The sequence below is a fragment of the Cyanistes caeruleus genome, chromosome 2 (assembly GCF_971803275.1).
Source record: "Cyanistes caeruleus chromosome 2, bCyaCae1.hap1.1, whole genome shotgun sequence".
Lineage (NCBI taxonomy): Eukaryota > Metazoa > Chordata > Aves > Passeriformes > Paridae > Cyanistes > Cyanistes caeruleus.
The window spans coordinates 71,901,799-71,924,328 of NC_141702.1; the positions used below are offsets into that span (position 1 = coordinate 71,901,799).

Genomic DNA, 22,530 nt, shown 5'->3' on the forward strand with positions numbered 1-22,530 from the left:
AACTCCTAAAGAATCATTTTGAGGACAGGAAATCCGAAATACAGAGGTACAGCACAAGCAAGATCTTATCATTTGGAAATATCCAATATCAAATGAACATTTAATCAGGAAGACACAAAACCAGCCTGGTTTTGCCCCTCTGTGTTTTCAAATAGGCTGGCATCTAAAACTGTGAGCTGGTTTGGAACAGCTATGTTGAAACTGCTTAGGTGTACCCTATGATACCACCAAGAGTGAAACACAAAGAAGCTGCCTAATAATTGGCCAAAGTTTAGCACCTGCCCTTGGAGCCAGAGGTTGGACTTACACCCCTCTTTTTGCCAGGGGGTTCCTTCCCATTGGAGAAGGTGACTGTTCCCAGCTGCTATTTCACTGGGCAGATGCAAAACTGTTTGGTTCCAAAACACTAAGGAGAAGATACTTTAGAGAGAGGGAAGCAGAGAGTACCTGGAGTTATGCTCCTGACCTCTGCCACACCAGTCAGGGGCAGCCAGAGACAGCAATCCTGTCTAGCCGCATCCTGCTGGTGAGCATATAAACACTCAGCAGGCACAGAAGGATATTTGAGCAGTGATGTTATTTCCCCTGAACTCCTCTGGTTTCTGGAATTCAATGTATATCCTTGGCAGCTGAGTACCCTTGAATTTGTTGCTCTATACCTCCCGAGCCCAGGCAGGGCATCCTCCCTGCCTTCAGGCTTGCAGACAGTAGCACAGCTGCAAAGCCAAGTAGCAAATAAACAACACTGCTTACAAGAACAGACCCAAATCTCCACCTCTTGTTGCTCAGGTAGAGGCAGTATTTATTTACACAGATGATGCTGAGGAGGGATAAGATGTAGAGAATATTCCTGCCATTTTTTTTTCTAGGTCAGGACACCATTTTTTTAACTTCAGAAGCTACAGCTAGCATTGCTGATACACAATTAAAATTTTCTGGACTTTCAATTCCTTCATAAGCTGAAGAGTAATTATTTCCTTTTGTTTGCTCAGTATATTTAGCAAAATAATTATAATTCACTAGATTGTTTCTTTGCTTTGGTACACTGGCTTAGTTCTTTCTCCCTGTTTCCTTTCATGGCAACTGTGGTGTTATTTTTACAGGCACATTTGGGCAGGGGGAGGGGTCACAGATTAGAAAAAAAACCCTAAGTATTTTCTGACAGAAGTTCCACTTGCAGAATCTTTTCTAGCTCTCCAAAAAGAAAAGATCAAATCTATAGAAGAAATAATTGTGAAGGCAGATGTTGTACTGCCTGCTGGATGCAGACTGTCCCTGCTCTGTCCATAGGGGTGAGTTAAACATGGAATCTTCCTAATCTGTGTTCTGTGAGTCTACATTGCCAGAGAAAAAAGCCTAGCCATAAGCCCAAACAGCCCTGCTACATTCAATAGCAGTGATTTAACTCGACTCAAGATTCAAGAGCTGGGGATTCAGCTGTTTGAAGCCACTTACAAGAAGGCAGCATAAAGCTTGTGGGTCAGCCAGAAGCCACCCAGGTACCACAAAGTCTCATGTTTAAAATATGGATGTACCTTAAGCAACAAATCCATTCTGAACTTAGGATTTCAGGTAATGCTGACCACAGAAACCTGGGCCCCCCTTTCCAACTGGCTTTCAGAGGCAGAACTTCCAAAAGCCCATCTAAGTGATTTTCCCCCTCATTTTTCCATTTGTTTCTGTGCAACTGGCTTATTTTTAATTATTTCTGATATTTCTCAGTGGGCATTCTGGGTTTGTTGTTTACTGCAGTCTACACTCAGGACAATTTGCAGGGAGAGGTCTTTCCTGCTGTTTTGAGCAGATGGGGTCCTCATCTCTTGAGACAGGTAGTGTGAAGCCTTGACTGATGGTACCCAGGAGGATGCACACAAGGCTCCTTTCAGGAGGAGGCCTGGAACATCCCCCAGTAGGCTACTGGAGGTACACTAGGGTATTTTTAACAACAGATTCAAAATCTTATTCTTTCTCACAGTGTTATTTTTGAAGCTGTATTTTAGTGCTTTGTGTTCCACTCAATATCACTGAAACATGCTGCATAGAAATCACTGACGTAAACACTGACAAAGGAGCAGAGAAGTGGAGGGGGAAGGAAGAAAATTGGGCTGTCTCTGCTTCTTCTTCCTCCTTATTTTTTTTTAAGTAGGATCTCCTTACCAAGCTCAGGATAAGAACACATTTTGCTTGCAAAGATTTAGGTGTTTTACCACTGCAAACAGGGTACTGTGATTTTGTCAATTCAGTTCTCAAGCCGTGCTCAGGAGAAGGGATATACATGCAAATAAAATCTTATTCTTTAATGGATTTGCACTCACAGTGTGTGCCACAGCACACCATTATAGGCATTTGCATTAGACACAGTAATCACATTTCTGAAGCCTTTATCTTCTGCCCATTGAATTGAGCAGGCATAAGGATAAGATTTCACATCTTTATGAGAGCTCAGTCCCAACAATTCCGTGTTTTTCACTGCCCGTTTTGTCTTAATGGAAACATACCTTGCATAGCTTAGTGAGAACACTCCTCCCTCCTCTACCTTAACAGCTTTTTAGGCAGCTGTGTTCTCATGAGTTATATAGGTATGATTTTTATTGTCTATAAAATAAAAAAAATCAACTATAATCACTCGCTATTTATTTTAGGCACACTTTAGTGGATGTGATGCATCTACGCCTTCATTAATTTTGTGCTGTGGGCAGAAATGGGATGCTTCAGAAGGGAAACAGGAAGAAAAATAGGACTATGGACACAACTCTCTTTCCAAATGCCTAAGTGAAATATTTATATCCTGGAAATACAGAATTGATTGAAAAGTTATATCAAGCAGTAACATATTTCATGCTTATTCCTTTTTCTTTCCAGATTTCTGAATATGACCAGTAGCAACAGCTTCAAAAGCAGATCATTTGTACTGAACAAAGTTTTAATAGAGTATGATGAATATTAAAAGATTTTCACCTGCCCTCCTTTCCAGTCATGAGGAAGCAGCTGTGTTACTGGACCATACTGCAAGCACCTACTGCTAAGGTCAGGGACAGTCACTCTAGCAAACTCAACTCCTCCATCCAACTCAACCTGCTTCCCTCCAGCTCAGCTGCAGCAGCTCTGTCCTTTTTACCCTTGCACAACCTGCAACCTCCCATCCTCAGGACAGCAAAACCCACTGGTGCCAGCCTCACTGAGAAGTGTCCAGGCTTGTTTAGGTCAGTAAAGCAAGCAGCTCCAGCTTGGAGAGCACCATTCCCACGGTAACTTGCTTTGTGCCTGCACAGACACTGATGAGCACTTGCACAGGACAGCGCTGCTTTCTCTCATTTCACGGAGGCACCGCAGCACGGGCTTCACTGGGAAGCCCCAGCTCTTTCCCCAGACAGCTGCACTGTGCACTTTGTGTCACAGTGAGACAACCAGAGCGCAGAGTTCAGACGTTCCCTGCCAACAGCTTAACTCTTACCTGGGCTTGCGAAGGTCTGAAAGCAGAGTCAAAGCCATTCTGCAGAGAGTCCAGAAAAGGCTGGATTTTGTAGAGGCTATGTGTTGTCTGGCTCGAGCGGAAGGCCACAATGTGGAAGTACTTCAGAATCTTCTCAAACCTCGATTGTGTCATGATAAGTGCAATGCTCTTGTTGCTGTAGAAGCCGCTGCTCCAGATGCTGAGAACAGACTCACAGTGGTGGATGCTGGTTGATATCATGTAGCCTAAGAAGGCCTTCATTTCTGTCAAGGTGACATCAATCCAGGCATCGTCGCTACCAAACCTCTCCTGGTATTTCTTGGCATACATGTTGGTTTGGACCACCATATTCTTTAGTACATTGTCAGGGACAAAGAGCTGAAAAAAGTCCATGGCACTGGCAGTCAGGGGCATTTTCCGTGTTGGACCTAGGACAAAAGAAAGAAGGAAAGACAGGCACACTCCTGATCACCACAAGGCACAACACCAGAAATTAAAAGCATGACTAATTTTTCTAATGCAAATGATGGCATGTTCCCATTGTCTGACAGACTTCATCAAGAAACTTCCCCTCCCCCCAACATATTCTTCATCCTGTATGATACTATACACTCTGAAAAGTTTCTCCCTCTGCTCTGCACACTCATTACTTTGCAGCATGCAGGCCTGTGAGACAAGCAGGCATCTTATTTCTCCACTTACACATCATCTGCAACTTTTATCCTCAGTACCTGTTTTGGACTTTTTCTGGATAGTCTTTTATTTGTCTATACGTGTGTCAAAGTAGTGCCTTCCTCCAAACAGCCCAGAAGGACAGTGTGAGTCCTCCAGGGACAGCACTGCCCTCATCCCAGATAACATGATTCCTAGGCTCTAGAACCTGATCCCACCTTTTCTCTTGTACCTCAAATTCCTGCCTAGTTCATTGTCATAATTCTGTGACTTTCACATCTGCCCCTGCTCCACACAGTCACATACAGGTCATGTCTATGTGTTTTTTGAGTTTTGTGTCTCTGCCACCACATTGGAGTTTATCTTGCACATCCCCAAGAAAGCACACTACCAGAACAAGTCACAGCTACCATGTGGCTAGTGTCACTGTCCCACGTCACACTGAGTATTTTTAGCACTATAATGCACGCAGTGGTCCTCTTCCTCCCATAATGTAATAAGACTTGCAGTCCCATGCTGTCATTACTCTAGCATTTCACTGATCTTGCACCTTCTCTGCCAGCTTCAACTACTCCATAAGAGGAGGGCAAAAAAACAAAAAGGAAGCTCTAAGGGCTGGCAGTACTGTACCAGTGTCACAAGGTCAGCCAGTCAGACACCAGATAATGCTAAACCGAATTAAGAACATCAAATCCACAATACCAGGGATGCAGACACCAGTATTTACAGCTCACTCTCCTCTAATCCCTCCCACAAACTAACCAAGCTCCATTCTAATAGTAGTAGTTTTCATGCTTGCATCTTGTGGTAGTGTTTTAGTTACCAGGTAAGGGCAGGGAACATTCTCCACTCTACAGAAGCAGTGAAAACCAATACCCTGAGAGAAGCAGCCTCTTCAAACCCAGCAGACAGGGCAGCAGCTCTGCTTAAAAGCAGCTCTACACCCCTGTGAAAAAGACAATGTCATAGGTGTAATCCCAAGCCAAGAGCTGGATCCAAGAAATACCGCACCTTAGTGCAGCAGCCTTCAGCCCTGGGACTGTCTGAAACACTCATCTTAATCAAAAGGAGAGGCATACAGCTTCTCATTTGGAGTTCTGCCCAACAAGAGCGAGTCTTTCTTGCACTACAGGGCTGTTTGGATCTCCACATCAGCTCTCCCAGCTGCAGCAGAGCTCGAGACTAACCATTCCACAGTCTGGCTCTACAAAGATCCACTAGCACGTTGGTCAGATCACATTCTCCAGCACCCCCATACCTTGGTTCACCTTCCTCGTTGCAGCAACAACTACAGCTTGCAGAAATTTTCCATGAAACAGAACTACAAAGTACACAGTACACAAATACTATGATTGCACTTGCTCTTAAATCTTAATGTTTGGCTGACTCTGGTGAACTCAAGCTACTAGTAGCATCAAGACTTTGAACCAGTAAACCTTTAGATTGCAAAGAATGCTGAAAAAGCAAACAAAACTGGATTTTGTATTTTTTTTTTGTAAGCGCAGTGGGAAGAAACCCATCTATTTAAAGATTATTTTCCAATTTTAATTTTTGAGATTGAGAAATTTTCAGTTGAAGGCACATTCCTCTAATTTTAAGACCAAAGGAAAAAGCCACACACAAACCATGTTTTGGTAAGGACAGAAAAGAAAATTTCAGTTTAAATGATAACAGGTTTTCATTATCAAGTGAAAACTATGGGGCTAGAATAGATATATTTCCTTCACCGTAACTGCTAGTACAATAATAATAAATTAACAAATGTTTTCTTCTTTTGATCAGGAGGTTTATGTTCTGCTAGCACTGGCTTGACTCTGATAGCTCACAAAAGATGCTCTATGCGTGATTCTGTATCTTCATTCTCCCCCATAACTTAACCAAGTTTTTATATTCTACAGTAGGTATGGCTTTCTGATAATAACACATGGAACAGAGTGTGTTCCTAGTTATATATGAAACCTTGAGTACCTACTGAACTCAACTCCAGCAGTCAGGCAACCTCCCAGGTAGCACACAGAGATAGTTTTTAAATACCTGGTTTCAGAAACAGAAGCTGGGAGTAGGGGTAATGTTTTAGTTCTTGTCTACAGCAAACAAGAATTCACAAAACACTGAGTTTTATGAAAAACTTCTGGTGAAGTGAAATATGTTCATCTTGAGACTTGTGGATATGGACAATAGATATGGCAGTATCCAATATAATAGATAAAAATGGATATGGGACATGCTGGACTCCATCTTTAGGGAGGTAAGAGCAGTCAGAAGCACAAAAAATGTAATTTTGGTGTAATTAAAATTTTGGCAGGGCAATTTTGCCAATTTGCACAAGTTTACCTTGATAAGTGATAATGAAACCTGTATATGGGATATGATAATCCTTTCTTAGCCACCAGTCCAGATAGAGAACCTACTATCTCCTCTCCTTCCTGAAATAAATACACAAGCTTTGTATCTCATTGGTCATGCAGAACCCACACAGCTCTAAAAAAGCAAGATGAATCACTTTCTGACTCAAACATCAACTGTTGATTAAATAAAATTATGAAAGCCCCTGTATAATCTCATTGTCTTAAAAAACAGTCTTTATTGGCAAAGTGAGCACAACTGATTCATAATTTACTGATATGCAATATAACAAGAGTGACATTGAATTTCAGTAGGAAAAGAACTGAATTTTTAACATGAATTGAGTTTTGCATAGTTAATGACCAGCCTAAAATATTAAAATATGACTTTCTAAATACACAAATATATCCCATAGAGAGAGCTAACTGTCTGCATAAGGAACTTAAATAGCTAATTTGTACATTTTGAGGATTTTTACATTGATTTAAATGGCACTTACCCAGAAGTACTGATGTGAAGAGTTCAATGTTTCATACGTGCAGTTTACCTTTCAAAGCTTTCCTCAGTCAAATGAAAGAGTGGCTTTTCCTAGTTGTCCATTCTCAGAATGACTACACAATTATCACTGTATGTAAAATTCAGATTTTTCTCTCTCCTCTGCTACAGAGTGTTTGCATGGAGAATATATTTACTTTCATAGGGTTTCTTTAAAAGCCAGTCAGAGGTTCTGATACAAATTACAAAGTGCAAAAGCACTCTTGGAGTGTCTGAACATGCAGCCAGACCCAGTATTCCGTGCACAGTCAGGACAGGGACAGAGCTCTACTGAGAAACCTCTGACTGGGCAGCACATGTGCCAGCACCAGAACTTTGGGCTTGCTCTAAGTGACTTTGTAGGATGTGGAAAATAACAAACAACTTCTGTTATGATACAACCTACCCACACAAGCTCTTCTTCCTTCCCACCCTATCTGCCAGCAAAAACTTGCCTGTGCCATCAGCAGCAACCACCTTGCAAGTCATTACTTCTATTTTGACTAGTTGGTTCCATTTCCTCTTTTGTACTCAGAAGGAATGACTACCACAAAGAAACATCTCCATTTGTAAGACAGTATCAAAATAAATGAAAAAACCTAATCATGAGAAGCCATTTGCGTGGAAGCATCCACTGGCGATCGGACTATGAAGCAAACGCTGGCACCTTGCCCTTGGAGTGCGTGCATTGCAGAGCCCATCTTGGCTCATGGCAAACTGCAGCTGCCCTGCTGGCTCTGATGTCTACCAAGAGAGCAGGCTGCACATTCAGCTTCTCAGAAAACATACCCACTGAAGAGCACCCAGAAAGGTTTAAGAAAAAAGTTCAGGTGAAACTTCAGGCAGCCCCTGCATGTCATTCTACAATCTCTGGTCTTCTCTTGAACGGGTCCCCACTGGTCACATTCTTTCCCCTGCTTTATTCCCTTTCTAGTCTTCCTTGCTGAGCAACACATTAGGAAAAAATAAGAACCCCAAGTGAATTAAATGCTTTTTCCTTATTTAACTGGTTTGCAACATTAGGAAGTTTTGAGCATTTTTAAGAGGTTTGTGCATCTTTTCCCATTTTTTTTGTTCTGATTACCAACCTGTAATTTAGTAACCCAGAGTTCACCGACTCCGAATAAGGGATAGACAGAAGATGGAAAGTTTCAAAATGTACTGTAACCTATCAGTGCTTACAACATAGCAAACAAATGTTAAGAACATCAAAAGTATCATTATTTTGGGCAGGATAAATTAGATATGTAAGGAGAAAACACAGTGAAAGAAAGTTCTTTTGCTCTGCTGTGCTAAAGACTCTGCTCTCATTCAAACTGCAATCGAGGCCCACAAAAAAATACTCCATTATGCTGACAGGGCCAGGTGTTACCCTACGTATAATAACCCAAATTGCACCGTTTGTCTTGTGCAGAGCTAATCACAGCCGACTTTAACGCAACTTCATTAACAGCTTGGCAGACCCCAATACTCCCAAATCAATAACAGGAGTGGTAGAAGTATCAGTTCAAGAATTTTGAAGTAATTTTATTGTCTTCTTTGAGGAAAAAATCTAATGATTTATAGCTACCCATAAGAATAGCACAGTAAGTATATTATATACAGACACATACGTAAGAAAAATCAATCCAGAAACTATTTTTTTTGGCCATTGGGAAGAACTTTCTCCTCCAGCATATGGTACAGCCTTCAAAAACCAAGGTTTAAAAAGCCAATTAATTTCTTTTTCCTAAGTCCAATTTCCTAAGCAATTATAGACTGTTTTATATTCCTGAAAAGTTACATTTGCAAAGGTGCACAACATGATTTTTGGGTCTTATTTAGAGAACATAAAAAAATGCTGACAGAAGCCTTTCATCAGAAAATATTCATCCATCAAAAAAATCATGATGTCTTTATGGAAGGTGTCAATTAATGAAATACGACAGACAGTTAAAACAATTTCTCATCTTTTTCAATGTGTAGAGCATTATAAAGAGCTAAAAAAAAAAGGCAAGAAAACAAAAAATGATGTTTTAATATTTCCCAAGTGAATATTTTTCAGAATTTCTGTTTACACTGAGTTTCCTCATGTAACCTTTCGAAGCACTGGAGCTTATCTGTCTTGCCAGAATATCAGTTCTCATATCAGCTCTATTCTTAATGGCCTGGAAATGTACATCAGACCATCCTCAAGCCATGGCCAGTTTGATGGCCTTACAACAAGCCTGTCAAGACAGCTTAAAGTAAATTCACATAACATTTCTTTTCCGAGTTTTATTCCAGTTTATTTCAGAGACCACTCTCCTGTAGGAACTGGGCAGCAAATATTCAGGTCTTCAGGATAGAATGCTGCATGTTTTTGTTCATCTTCATTAGAAAAAGCTTCCGTGACAGGTCTACTTTGCTAAGTCAAAGGCATCATCCTACTTTACACCAGCTGTGCTTCTGACACAGTATTTTGGGCAAGTAGATGCCTGCATCTGTTATTTTGGTAGAAAAAATCTTAGCTTCTTTTAGGGACTGCCTTGCACAAGAATTCAATATAAATGACGAAAACATGATCCATACCGTGGCACTGCTTAGAGTTAAGAGCAAATTTAGGAGGATGCAATTAAGAAAAGTCAACTACTCCCAAGAAGACCCTCTTGGCTGAGAAAGAAGAATCTGGATACAGTCCTTTCAAAGATGGTTGTTTTTGTAAACTATAAGGGCTTGCTCTCAGCAGCCCATGCTTCTGAGTAAGTTTTTGCAAGGTCACCTTTACAGAAACTTGCTTTGCACCCTTGCGTGGGACCTCAGTAGCCACACTTCTGCTCTACATTTAGTTTCAGTAAGCCTATTCCAAGCTATTCAGCAAAGTGTGATTCGACTGCACTCTTCCAACCTTTATTTATAAGCCTTTGACAATGCCTCCACGTCTGCACATAATAACCGTAGTCAAAAAATTGTTCCAAACAGCTTCTCTGAAAGGCCACTTTCTCTTCCCTCCCTGGCATTAAAAAGGATTGTTTTCTTCACAGCGTCAGCAATAAAGCGATCCACAGACTGCAGTCTGACTTTTATCCATAGAGAGCATTAAGAGCTGCGTCTAGAAGCACTCCAAGGACAAATGAAAGTGGACTCAAAACCAGCACAGAGCTGCTCCATACTGACTCTGGTCCTAAGAGTCCCTGGTCTCCACAGCAAGCAACACTGAGTTACAAATAAATTAAATAGAGAACTTATTTAGGAAATCAAACAGTAAAATTTAAATTAAACAGCAAAATTAATGAAGGATTTAACAAACTAATGAACTTCCTGCAATTCAGCTTGTTTCCGTGCTGTGTACTGGACCTAGACCGTCATTCAGATTTTTTAAGCATTACAGCAAAACCCTTGAGCATTAAGTGTAGCAGGTCAATGTGGCATAGGTCAGGGATGAGTAATGCACTGTTCCACCAAACACAACTCCTCCCCTGCTGTGATAGTGACCTTCCAATGCCTGGGGTGATAACCAAGGCACCCTGCCCATTCCTCCTCCATACTGCCATGTGCCGGCAGCTCAGCTTGGAAAAGGTGAAGAATTTCAATGAGGCATCAAGACTGGGATACCAAGGGTAAAAAAATTTGGCTGTCACTCAGTAAATTACCTTGTGTGATAAGACACTGTAGAAGAAATCTGGGGGCATTTTAAAGAGACCAAGCAGGCAGGTCTTACACCTTCACCATTGACCAAATGTATGTTGCACCATCAACAGCACTGGTCTGAGAAAGAGAACATGCCAGACGTGTTGTGGCAGCCTTCCATGGAAGTATGCCTTGTAGATTTAAGCCATGGCAAAAACCTGTTTAATTAAGAAAGTACTTATTTGTGTTTATCATTGTGTTTTAAAGCTACAAAGCTTTCAAGCTGTGACAAGTACAAAGAAGAAAAAGCTCACTGCAGCTGATGTTGACACCTTTAATTATATACTTAATTTCTGTGGTGAGATCTTGCAACCTACAATCACCATTTTCCCAACATCCAACAGAACTTCCCGAAACACTGGTACATGGTCTTATGGTTAAAATAATTTCCAACAGCCAAAGACCCTAAAGCAGCAGAGTCAATGCTGAAGTAGCACCATATTGTGTCCATTTACATAATTCTTCCCAAATTATTTGGCTGTGGGACTGCATATGCTCCTCCTCGCAGGCAAATTCCTGCTGCAGCACCTTCCCTGGCAATAGTGCACTGCGCTCCTTTGCCACTGTAGTTCTCTATTAACATTTTACTGCACTGCTCCTGGCAGCCCAGCTGACACTGGCTACATCTAGCAGATTAGAGATGACCATCGATTTGCTGACTTCATGCACCACCTGTAATACAGCTTTTAGTAGGTCACGTAGCAGCTACACATCTGTCTGTGGGCACAGCTGTGCACATTTATGAAATAACTGTACAAAGCAGCATGGATAGTTTTATGTCAGCACAACTCCCATTACCAGCAGGGTGACCTTCATAACTAAATCCCAGAAGACTGCTTTGGGGTGGTTCCATGGGGGGACTCCTGTCTTGCACTGGCAACTCTTGTAGGTGCAATCCTACCATCCCATCTTTCTGTCCCAGGCTCCTGGTCTGTTCTAGTACACACTGTTCAAAAACACCAAAAAAAAAAAAAAAAAAAATCCACCTATATAAGCATCAGTAATATTTAATGGGAGGGCCCTGCCTTGAAAGGTAGGACTTTTGTGTGTGAAGAAGGTAAAATAGTCTGATATGCTTTCCAAGCAAATAATCAGAAGATTTAGTTTATCATTTGTAAAAAAAAGTCAAAAAGTCAATATAAGTGGTGCAACTAATGAGATGCTGAAAGCCTTCACATCAGCTCCTGCCATTTACATACAATATACACATATGCCATTGGAAAATGAACCTCCAGTTTTTGAGTAAGTCTCACAAAGAAATGGATTTCTGTTTTGTTTAAAAATTAGTTATTTAAGAAAAGAGGAAAAAACAAATATAGCAACCAGAAATCCAGACAGTTCAGTAAAGCATTGGAGACAACCTTATAATGCACGAACATTAATTTCAGTACAGAACCTCCTAATGATTCATCTCCATCCCACACGAGCTAAGGTAGCTACACTACTGGGCTCTGCAATTACTTCCCAGCAGCAACAGACTCCTCCTGGAGAAGGCAGGGAGTAGTTGTTAGGGTAAGCACACGGTCCCCAAAGTATTTAATGTTACAGATACAAGCACCTACTGCAGCACCCACTTGGGAGAGGGTGATCAGCAGGGTGATGCTGCAGCTCTGCTAGAAGAGCTCAAAACCTGGAATCTGCCAAGAAGGCTGGTGACAAGAGCTGCATGGGGATAATATTCAGGCTTTTTCAAACCTGTTTCTTTTAGGTTGTATCAGCCTCCCTTGGATTTTACTGCTCTCTGTAGGGAAGGGTGCACTTGGATTTCTAGGTGAGTTTCATCAACCGCCCAAGTAAGAGAAGTCTTCTCTGCTGTCATCACCCCAGACTAAGAGGCAAAGGAGCTCTCATCGCTCCATATTGCACTTACATTTACACACCTGCTTTTAAACTCACAATTCCCTTGCTTTACATTCTCCATGTTCCTCCCCAACATCCTCAAAAATGTGTGTCTGGGACCAGACACACGTTCTCTCTGGTGCATTAGGATTAGAGGTAGATGGAAGTCTTAATATTTTCTTAGGACACCCAAGATGCAGGGTGGAGATCATGTATTTGCAATCCTTGCTAGGGTCAGGACTCCTTTACACATGCACAATATCCCTTTGTGTGCTTTTTGTTTTCTTTTTGCTCTTACTCCTGCCCCTGTTGTTACACTGCCTTTTTCCATCCTTTTTCTGCCTGCCCTAAGAAGCGACCAGTGCTTCAAGATGTCAGAACACCTCAATTCAAAACAGGCAAGCACTTGGGAATCTCAGTAAATGACTTCTATATACCATGTACATCAACATCCCTAATCCTCTTACCACGTGCAGGATACATGACACACTCCACAGCACTCCAAGTGCTTAGGCTTCCTGATAACTCTTATAAATCCACAACTTGCCAGTTTTAAGAAGTCAGTGCACTTCTTCAACAATTAAGAGTGAAAAAGAAAGGCAGTCACCGGTGGAAAAAGATGGGATTTATTACTTGTAGTGCTTATGCTAACTTCAGGGTGACACAAATATGTTTACGAGCCATTGTACCCCCTGGGGAAGGTTTTCATAGAGTTGCATCTTGCAGAGAGCAAGCCAGAAACACAACTCAGAGCTAAACAGTACCTAGAGTCAGAGTGGGATCCTCAGATGGACAGCACTGCTCACTCTGAGCAGCAGCAGTCCCTCAGCAACACAGCACCACTCCCACAGCCTCTGCCCAGCTGCTGTGTGCAGCCTGTGGAACCAGCAGCTCCCACCACAGCCCATGCCATGCTGCACGGCTGGCAGGCACAAAGAGAGCAGGAACCAGGCCAAGGAACGAGGTTTGCAAGGAAAAGCATTGTGTACTTTTCCTCCATAGCCTTTCAGGTGAGATGCCTTGTCACTCTGGAGTCAAAGACTACCTCTTCAAGGACAGGCTTAGTGTTGTATTCTGAGATTAGGCAGGGAAAAGACTGGAGGTCACCACACAGGCATTGCTTACTAGTAGCCATCCAGAACACAAGATCACAGCTACACTTTGAGGTCAGCTTGTCCAGGCTTCTTGGGGACTGCCAACACATGAACCAATAAAAGCTGAAAGATATCGTAAGAATTAATCACTGTAAGAACATAGTTTAGGTTTTATAAGAAGAAAGTAGCTTGTATTTCTCATCTTGGACCTACCAGCAAGATTTCACACAGCAGAGATTATCAAAGAACTTCATTGTGTGTTCACATTTTAAAAAAAGGTAGCTTCCCACTTCCTAAGCTTTCTGGAGCTAACTGCTAAAGCTGGTTTTATATTATAGACAGATTTGCTTCTTTACATGGCCCTTCCAGTTCCTCAGCCATTTGTCACTACATTCACAAAGCTCTCTTTTAAACAACACTTCTTTCTATTCATTCTTTATTTTTATTTCATAAAATAAAATTAAGTGAGAGACCTACTGGGAAATTCCATCAGCTTCTTCCATCACCTTTGATACAGCTCCTTTCCTGCTCACTGTGAATGGCTCTGAATAGGTAGCATTTTACCTTCCACATCAAGAATTTATTACATGCCTCCCTTAAGGTCCAGATTCTATAACCCCCATTGATGTTTTAGGTGGGGTTTATAAAAGCCTTCACATTATTATTAGCAAAACTGGGCCTGGAGTTTTTATAGCCTTGTGTGAGAAAACCCCAAGCCTTCTTGGCAAGATAGAATGTTATTTATTTGGGAAGGCAACAGAAGACAGAGAAAGCAGGTGAACATACGGCTTTTCATCACAGCTACATCTGGGTCTGGTAGCATCCCTGGCAGGGGCATTCAAACCACTTCACAGAAATTCTCTTTCGGGGCCTGGACTGAAGCAGTTTGGCAGAGCTGGACACAAATGACCACAGTCCTCCTTGCCAAGATCCAGGCACCATCTGCTTGGTCATACATGAACTTTTATCAAGATCCTTTCATAGGTCTTAGCACAGTGCTTTCAAGCATGGGGTGCTCCACAAGACAATCTAATAGGGTGCTGTAAGAAAACGTTTTTGTCTATTGTTAACAAATAGAAAGTAAAAAAAATAAATAGTGTTAATTTCATATTTATCTCATCCTGGTTTAAATTCTGGCTTTGTATGCTTTTATATTAGTATATTAGTAGTGCAGGTATATAATCTATAGATTAAATATACATAGATTGGGGGTTCCTGTTGAAAAAAACTTCTACTGACAGGGGTGAATGATGAAAAATTATGAGAACACTGCCCTAGAATGCTTCAGTAACTGCATTCAGGACTAAAGCAGCCTAGCAGATACAGTTCACCCACTTTTTAGCAGAAAGCTGAATGTGTGCTCAAATCCTATAAGCTTCAGCTGATCTGTAGGTTTTATACCAATATCAAAAGGAGTCATTTCCCTTTGTCCTCCACGAAAATGGTCTTCTTGTAAGAACAGGGGAGTCGTGGTATCAGTCAGAGGTCCTTCTGTATTGGCATAACACTTTTCACGTCACTAAAGAAATACATAACATTCAAGTCATACGTCACATGTCACTTAGGTAGTAACACCTATGCATATGCTTATATGCATCTCTAGATTCAAAGAATAATGCATTATTTTTACATCCCTTGACACTCCCCTTTGAATTTTAATTTGTGTCACTCACAAATCAAAAGGATGTATAAGAGATAATGTTTTTCTCTAACAGAAATAGGTTTCCAGAGCAGACACTCATTTTGCAGTCAGCCCTGAAATTTATTCATCCTAAAAACAAGACTGAGGCTGCAATATGTGTCGTGGCAGGACAAAAGGGGAATGTCTTTTTACTGCCAAAATTCTCTGTAGTCTATCCTGCAGCCCCTTTGCCCTCCCTCCTGAGCCTTATGACCATCACAAATTTTGGTCACTCTTTGCAAACCTTATCAAGCAAATTGGAACTCGCGTTCTTCAAGAAGCACGGATTTTTCCTTTTGATCAAGGGATTAAATGTTAGTTCCTACCACTCAGATCTGACATCAAACTTTCTGCTGTTGTGACAATATGAAGCAAACAGGTTGTACTTTCAATAAACATCCAAAGGGATGTCTTTTAAGAACACTGCAGCTACAGTTTGACAATAGTAACCTCTTCTAGGGCCTTTTCGCTCTAGCCCAGCAGAAGCCATTTGAGGCAGATACTTAACCTTAAGCTACAGTGATCAAATTATTTTTAGGCATCAGTGCAACACTACCCTGAAGTGCATGTTTTTGAAGTGAGATTAAGCATATTTTTTCTAGCCTAGGATTGCTCCAAACAAACGATTTAATGGTATAAGCATTATAATGTCAAATGATGCAATCTATAATAAAACACAGAAATAACGGCAAAAGAATGAACATTGGCAAGTATAGTAGAGAGTCCTTGAAGACATAGAAAAAGATGTGCTTAAGATTCTGCTTAGAAAAAGTTTTTCAGTTGAGTTTAAAAACTTGGTTACTTTCTCCTCCCTCTTCTAAATTACAAATAAGGCAGCTAATAATGATTCTCTACAGCAGCAATCAAAGAAAGCAAAATTTAAATCTTTGTTTCTTCTAAGAGAAATCTCCTTCCTCTAGGAAGCATTCAAGATCCACCAGTATGTAGAATATTGAGTTCAGCCAGCCTCAAAGAGGAAACAAAAAGCAACAGCTACACCAAAACTGCTTATAAAAACCATGAGATTTTGCTTTCTTTATAGAAACTATCACTTGATTTTGGTCACATCCTCCTGCCTCTAGAACCAACGTCCAGCAGATAAGGGACTACAGAATATACTTCACAAGGTGAGCAAAGAACCAGACAGAGACACAATCTCCACTCCTGCCAATACAGGTGATTGAGAAGGGAGAATACTCCTTAAATAAAAGGAGTAATAAAAGGTAATTTTTTTGCTATAAAAAATTGGGCTCATTACTTGGTGCATTAGCCTCTAAAGTTGCACTGGTCTCTTCTACTAGGCAGCAGCAGCACAGATGCATTCACAACTCAGACACAATAAAATGCTAACTCTAAACTCCATGTGGGGGCAGTTGACACTCCTGAAGTGCAACCTTCATCCAAAAAGAAGGTTGAATAATCATGGGATAACCAAGCACACAGATAAACGCCACTGTTAGATCTGAACTCAGATTTTGTTGAGCTGCATATTGCATTTCTTCCAGCTTTTTAATGCTACCTTTGATGTGGTGGTGGGTGTGACAGTTCATACATTGTATCTCCCACAAAAGCAGATCTGGAACATCAGCGGTACCAAGCGGGGTGAGCTGTCGCCCTGAGAATTAAACCTTCTGATCTTGTTTTCATAGTTTCTAACCACTTTCCTAGGAAAGTAACTATAAACATAGATGTTTATACATTCCATTAAAGTAACGTCTTTTAATGGACTTTTCCTCACGCCCACTGTGGTTGGGAAGGTGGCAACCTAACCATCCAATCCCTGGTCATTGTCGAGAATCTATAAATACTGGAGTCACAGAATAAATCGCGCTCTTTTTCCTACCACACATGGAGCTGTGTCTGTGTCAATCATTTCATGTCCAACAGTGACAGTGAGCAATGTGGGCAGGAGCACCTGGCCACAATTTTGGTATGTTAGAAGTACCAGCGATTATCTTTATGCGACACTAAGAGGCAAGAACAGGCAGAGTCTGGTTTCACATGACCTCACGTCTCAACATCAAGCTGCTTTTTCATCACAGGAGATGCTGTTGGAGCCTACAGGCTTTTCCCATTACAAATGTGCTGTCTAACAAGGACTGAACTCAAGTGAGCCATCTTTCAGCAAGGGCAATTCACAAGGCTGTCATCCCATCCGCTATCTTCCCGTAAGTTAGGCGAGAACTCAGTATCTGGGTGACCTTTACCTTCTCCTTCCACAAGAATGGACTTGACCACATGGGACAGAGAAAAACTGCACAAAGCCTGGCTTACTAAGAAGCAAAATTTTATGAACTCCTGCCCCTGACTACCTTCAATTTTAGCAAGAATAGTGGAGACATGGTATCCAGCAGAGCCCAGAGAATAAAAAGATGGAAGTTTCATAATGACTAAGAACAAGATGTTAAAATGTGAAGTATTGATAGAATCTATATTAAGATGTAAGAGATACATTCATTTTTATGACAGGAGAAGATTTTAGAAAGCAAAATATAATTAGAGAAACTAAATGCTGTAGCACAGAAGGGCAGGTTAGAAAGAGGTTATAGTACAGATTAAAAGGATTCAGTAGAAACTGAAAGCTTGAAAGTAAAGTTTTGAGCAGTTTTTGTTACACTTATTTCTTGTTCTTTTACTGATTAAAGTACAGTGCTGAAAGGTTCTCCCTTTAGCTGCCCATTTCAGCTTAAAAAAAAAAAAAGAATCCCATCACCCTTTTATCTTAGAAAGAAAGCTGACATTAGAACAATTGGCAGTGCACTGCTTGATGTCAAGCTGCTTCAGGTCAGTACTCAGACCCCTTCTGAGTCAACCTTTTGGCAAAAGACCTGAAGAAAAGGCAGTTTTTATTTTAACATCTCACTCACTCTCCAGCAATATATGTCCATAAAATGCTATCAAACCTTTCTGCTTCATCATATGATACAAATGGCTGCTTTTAGAAAAAAAAACTAATGCTCACTTAGTATCTTTTGATTGATTCAGGGAGAGATAGCCAGCAGCCAAAAAAAAAAAAAAAAAAAAAGGAGAGAGAATTAAAAACTAGTGCAATCTCAACAACAGTGTCACATTAACAGTGTCAAGTCCATTTCATATTTCTAGAACCATTTCATAGTCAGTACCCACTTTGACAGTACCAATTAAAAAATATCCATGGCTGAATATTTTACATCCACCATCTGTCCCCAGAAAGCAGTTAGGTGCCTGCACTACTATTTGCACTCAACATAGTTCAACATGTTTTGAATTTACCTGAGCCTAGTGGGATTATAGGTTTTGGTACTGCTGGCTGAACTCACACTCCTCTTAACCAGAAACAGCAATGCCTTGTACAGAAAGTTCCAAAATGCTCTTCAATAAAATAAAAGGGGGATGAAGGGGAAGAAGGAAGAAGTGAAGCCAGAGCAATTTTCATGACACAGAGATTCATGATAACCTAGGCGTGTATCAGCTGTTAGGACAGGGATTTTGGCTTCATTCCCAAGGCAACTAATAAGGTTCACAATAGAGTAAGTTTCAACAGTCTAAGGACAGGACACCAGAAGCTGAAATACCTGTGACAGAGAAAAAATCTGAATCTTGCAGTTTAGTATATATTTTTGTTTCTAATCCTCAGATACTAGAAGTCCCAAAAGAAGAATCTAAGTGAATCCAAGTTCAAGGTAACATATTAAGCTGGGAAAACAAAATCCTCCTAAAAGAAATAAGAGCCTTGGTGATTTTAACTTGTTGCTCTGAACCTAATACTCCTTAAACACAGAAGAGATTTCAAGGAAAGACTAATGAAAGACATCAAGACAAATGCAGACATTTGCACCATAAGACAGGTCACCTTAAAATCATTTTTGTGGGTAAGCTTCTAAGATATTACTTACAGGAAAGTTAAACTTATCTGTTCTTTAACTAGCTAGATACTTGTGGATCGGCAGCAGCACAGGTGAGTAAGAGTATTAGTGTGTCCTTCTTACCCAGATCCTTGACTGAGAAAAAAGTTCTTTGGATGAAAGGAGGTGACTTCAGGAAAGGCATTATTTCATTTTTTAACCAGGACATGAAATCAGAACCAATTTTATGCTCAAACACTATCAGAAAATACTGGGCTGATCATCCTACTAGATAGCATCTGAATTTATTGGCCAAAATAAATCTTAAAAACCCATATTGAAAGTTTTTTCTCTAATTATCTGCTGAAATCAGACAATCTCTTATTCTGCAGAAAAGTGTTACATAACTGACTTCTAGAACAGTCATTTTTTGGACGGCATAAAGCAGGTTATTGGTTATCTTTAGAGGGGATAGCAACATGCTAGTACCTTTGAACAAGAAACTGTGAGACCTTGCTTGGACCTGTGCAATTTGTCAACAAAGAGTTGATCCTGCACTGGAAAAGGCAGAGAACTACTACTAGAAGTAGGGGTGTATTCTTGCAAGGAAATATGGTGAAGAATATTTTTAGCCTGGGGAAAAAAAAAAGAAAGAAGAAAAAAGAGAAAAAGAAATAGCTAGAGAAAAAAAAAAAACAAACCACAAGACAACTAAAAAGCAAATCTCTTTAAACACAGTTGAGGTAAATATCAGGAAAAAAGAGTATGTAAGTGCCAAAAAGTAGTCTTTGAAGATGAAACAGTTTTGCAATGCTCACAGAGAGGCAACCTTCTGATACCCAATCCATGAACTGGAAAAACATGGAGCAGACATTCTGTTGACCTTGCCAGGACACCTGTTACATGATCATCACCTATAGCAAGTGTCCACACCATGACTTAGCTGGGCCTCTTCCAGACCTTTGCTTGTCTTCCTCCACATATCCATCCTTATGGTCTACAGAGGGCTGTGTTGGGATTCAGTTGCAAGGAAGCTCTTTATACCTCAAGAAGTGTCATGAACACAGGCAGGTACAAACCCAGGCACCAGTGGATGATGCACTGCCTCCAGAGTGTAGCTCTGCTAATCTCACAAGCCTTTGGGTAGCGGCACACCAGCCATCCCTAACATAAGCAGATTAGTGCTTTGAACATAAAGGACTTGAGTAAAGATACAAGACTCATGGACACACAGCTCATTACCATAGAAGTGAAATGGTTACCCTAAGTAACCATCAAGTCTGCCTGGGCTACAGGGAAGCAGGGAATTTTGCCTTAACAAACCAGGCAGCCTTCTGTGAGCACACAACTCTTTCCCACAAGCTGCACAGCCTTCTCCCCACTCCAAAAGTTGACATGGAAGATGCAAGTAGCAAGTCATTTCCCTAACACTCCAACATTAAACTTGCCACTAAGCAGCTTGCTAGTTTATCTTAGCCTATGTAAAACACAGGAAAAGAGTGCTGTAAAGGACCTCAGGAAGTCCTTCAGTCCAAGGCCTCTATCCCCATTCAGCACACATACTGGGTGTCAGTCTGTTACAACAGATTTAACAGGTTAATGACACTTGTTCTTAGGTTTGCAGTGACACATTTGTCTTCTGCACCACTGCACTGTCTGAGAGTTTCTATCATGTCTGATTCAATTATCCATCAATTTATACCCATTATTCCTCATATTTAGTTTTCAGAGCAGGTAATGCAGATAATTCCCTTTCCTATAATAGCTCTTTTACTTACCCATATGGCCCTTTGGCTTAAAGCCAAAATACTAAAAGGCAGCCAAGTTAGTAGATTTTCTCCTGCTGTCCTTTCTCTTCATATTTAACTATGTGCTTCTCACCTGGGTTGGCAACCCAGACTCTCTTAAGTGGCAAAACAGTCTCATTTTAAGTCTCATACAGTCTATTTGGATGTTTCCTTTTTCACAACAGCATGACACTGAGTCGCATTTGTCTGGTGCTCAGCTTCAACCACCAGCTCCTTTTCCACCTAGACAGTTCTTCCTCTCCATTTTCCACTTCTGCTGTTAGTCACTGCTGCCTTCACACTAGGCAATCCTCTCCTGCACCATGTTATTGTGCTTCCTACACCACATGATTTCAAGCTATCAACAACCTTGGAAATGCACAGCTTGCTCTTCAGTATACATGGAATCACTCCCAATTTCATGTTATTTAAAGGTTTAATAAACAAATTCAAGAAGTCCAGCTCCATTCAGGAATGCGCTTCTGGGTTCTTAATTGCTAAAAATAAAATTAAGTGAAATTAAATAATAGTAAAAATGTCCCATCAGAACATTTAAGCTTTTAGAAGACCTTTATGCCACACATATTTGAAGATGCTAGGCCACACCTATCCAATTCAAATGGAGACAAATAGGCATTTTCAGTAATAATAATTTTAGTGAGAATACCTGATGTGGACTAGATGGTATTTATCTAATCAGATATTGCTGCATCTGCCTGCTTTTCCCCACTATATATTTTAATGTCTGTAACATTTGTTGCAACACATGTAGTGTAGTGCAAAGCACAATGTGAAACTCAGAGCCAGTACTGCAGAGATGGGTCCTTTGAAAGGCTAAATAAGAATTTATATCCACATATCTATATCCATAATGCAACACATCCAGCAAGACAGATTTAAGAGCATCTCACATTCTTCAAGATCATTCTGGGAATCCTTGCCCCAAACCAAAGGTGGTTCATTTTCAGCTGGCTGCTGCAGCACAAGGTTTATGAACCACCACCCTGCCCTCTGGGGAAGATTGACGACCTCTTCCCCAGGGAAGAGGTGGAGTCACCATCCTGTAAGTGTTCAAAACACCTATGAATACGGCACTTGAGAATGTGGTTTAGTTGCGAACATTGTGGTGGTGCTGAGTTGGCAGTTTGACTTGGTGATCTTAAAGGTCTTTTCCAACCTTAATGATTCTGTGATTCCCAATGTGTAAGTGATCACATGTGTGAGTTTCAATACATGTAGCCTCTTCCAAGTAGTTTTCCTGAGCATGAACTGACAAGATTACTACTGCCCAAGCCCTCTGTCAATAGGGTGCATCCAGCAGCAGACAGCACCATGACATCAATGGGAAGAGCCCCACACCCACAGCTACACACTGACCCCTAGCACTGCACACCTACAGGTGCTCCCTACTCATACATTAACCACCTTTTCAGAAAAAGCAGAGATGACTACATGCACTGGATAGCCAGGCTTTCCACAACAGTGAATTTTGTAAGTAACTTTTAAAAAGAAAGATATTCATATTTTCCTTGAATTTAATCTTTCATACACACCCACCTCCCTGCCATATGTAATCAGAAATGAATCACAGTTATAACAGCAGTTGCTTTAAGTCTTTTCCTGCTTTTCCTTCACTAGAGATAACACCTTC

General features: G+C 40.8%; 2 protein-coding genes across 2 annotated transcripts in view; one reads left to right on the forward strand and one right to left on the reverse strand.

Annotated features, from left to right (window-relative positions):
- Nucleotides 1–5,904, forward strand: part of GALNT2 (polypeptide N-acetylgalactosaminyltransferase 2) — a 144,534-nt gene extending 138,630 nt beyond the window's left edge. Inside the window, exon 17 of the transcript XR_015283390.1 lies at nucleotides 2,863–5,904. The gene's annotated coding sequence lies outside the window, so the exon portion shown is untranslated. The remainder of the gene's footprint in view (nucleotides 1–2,862) is intronic.
- Nucleotides 1–22,530, reverse strand: part of PGBD5 (piggyBac transposable element derived 5) — a 67,480-nt gene that overhangs the window by 37,547 nt on the left and 7,403 nt on the right. Inside the window, exon 2 of the mRNA XM_086877829.1 lies at nucleotides 3,455–3,882. Within this exon, the coding sequence (XP_086733955.1) occupies nucleotides 3,455–3,882 (428 nt within the window). The remainder of the gene's footprint in view (nucleotides 1–3,454; nucleotides 3,883–22,530) is intronic.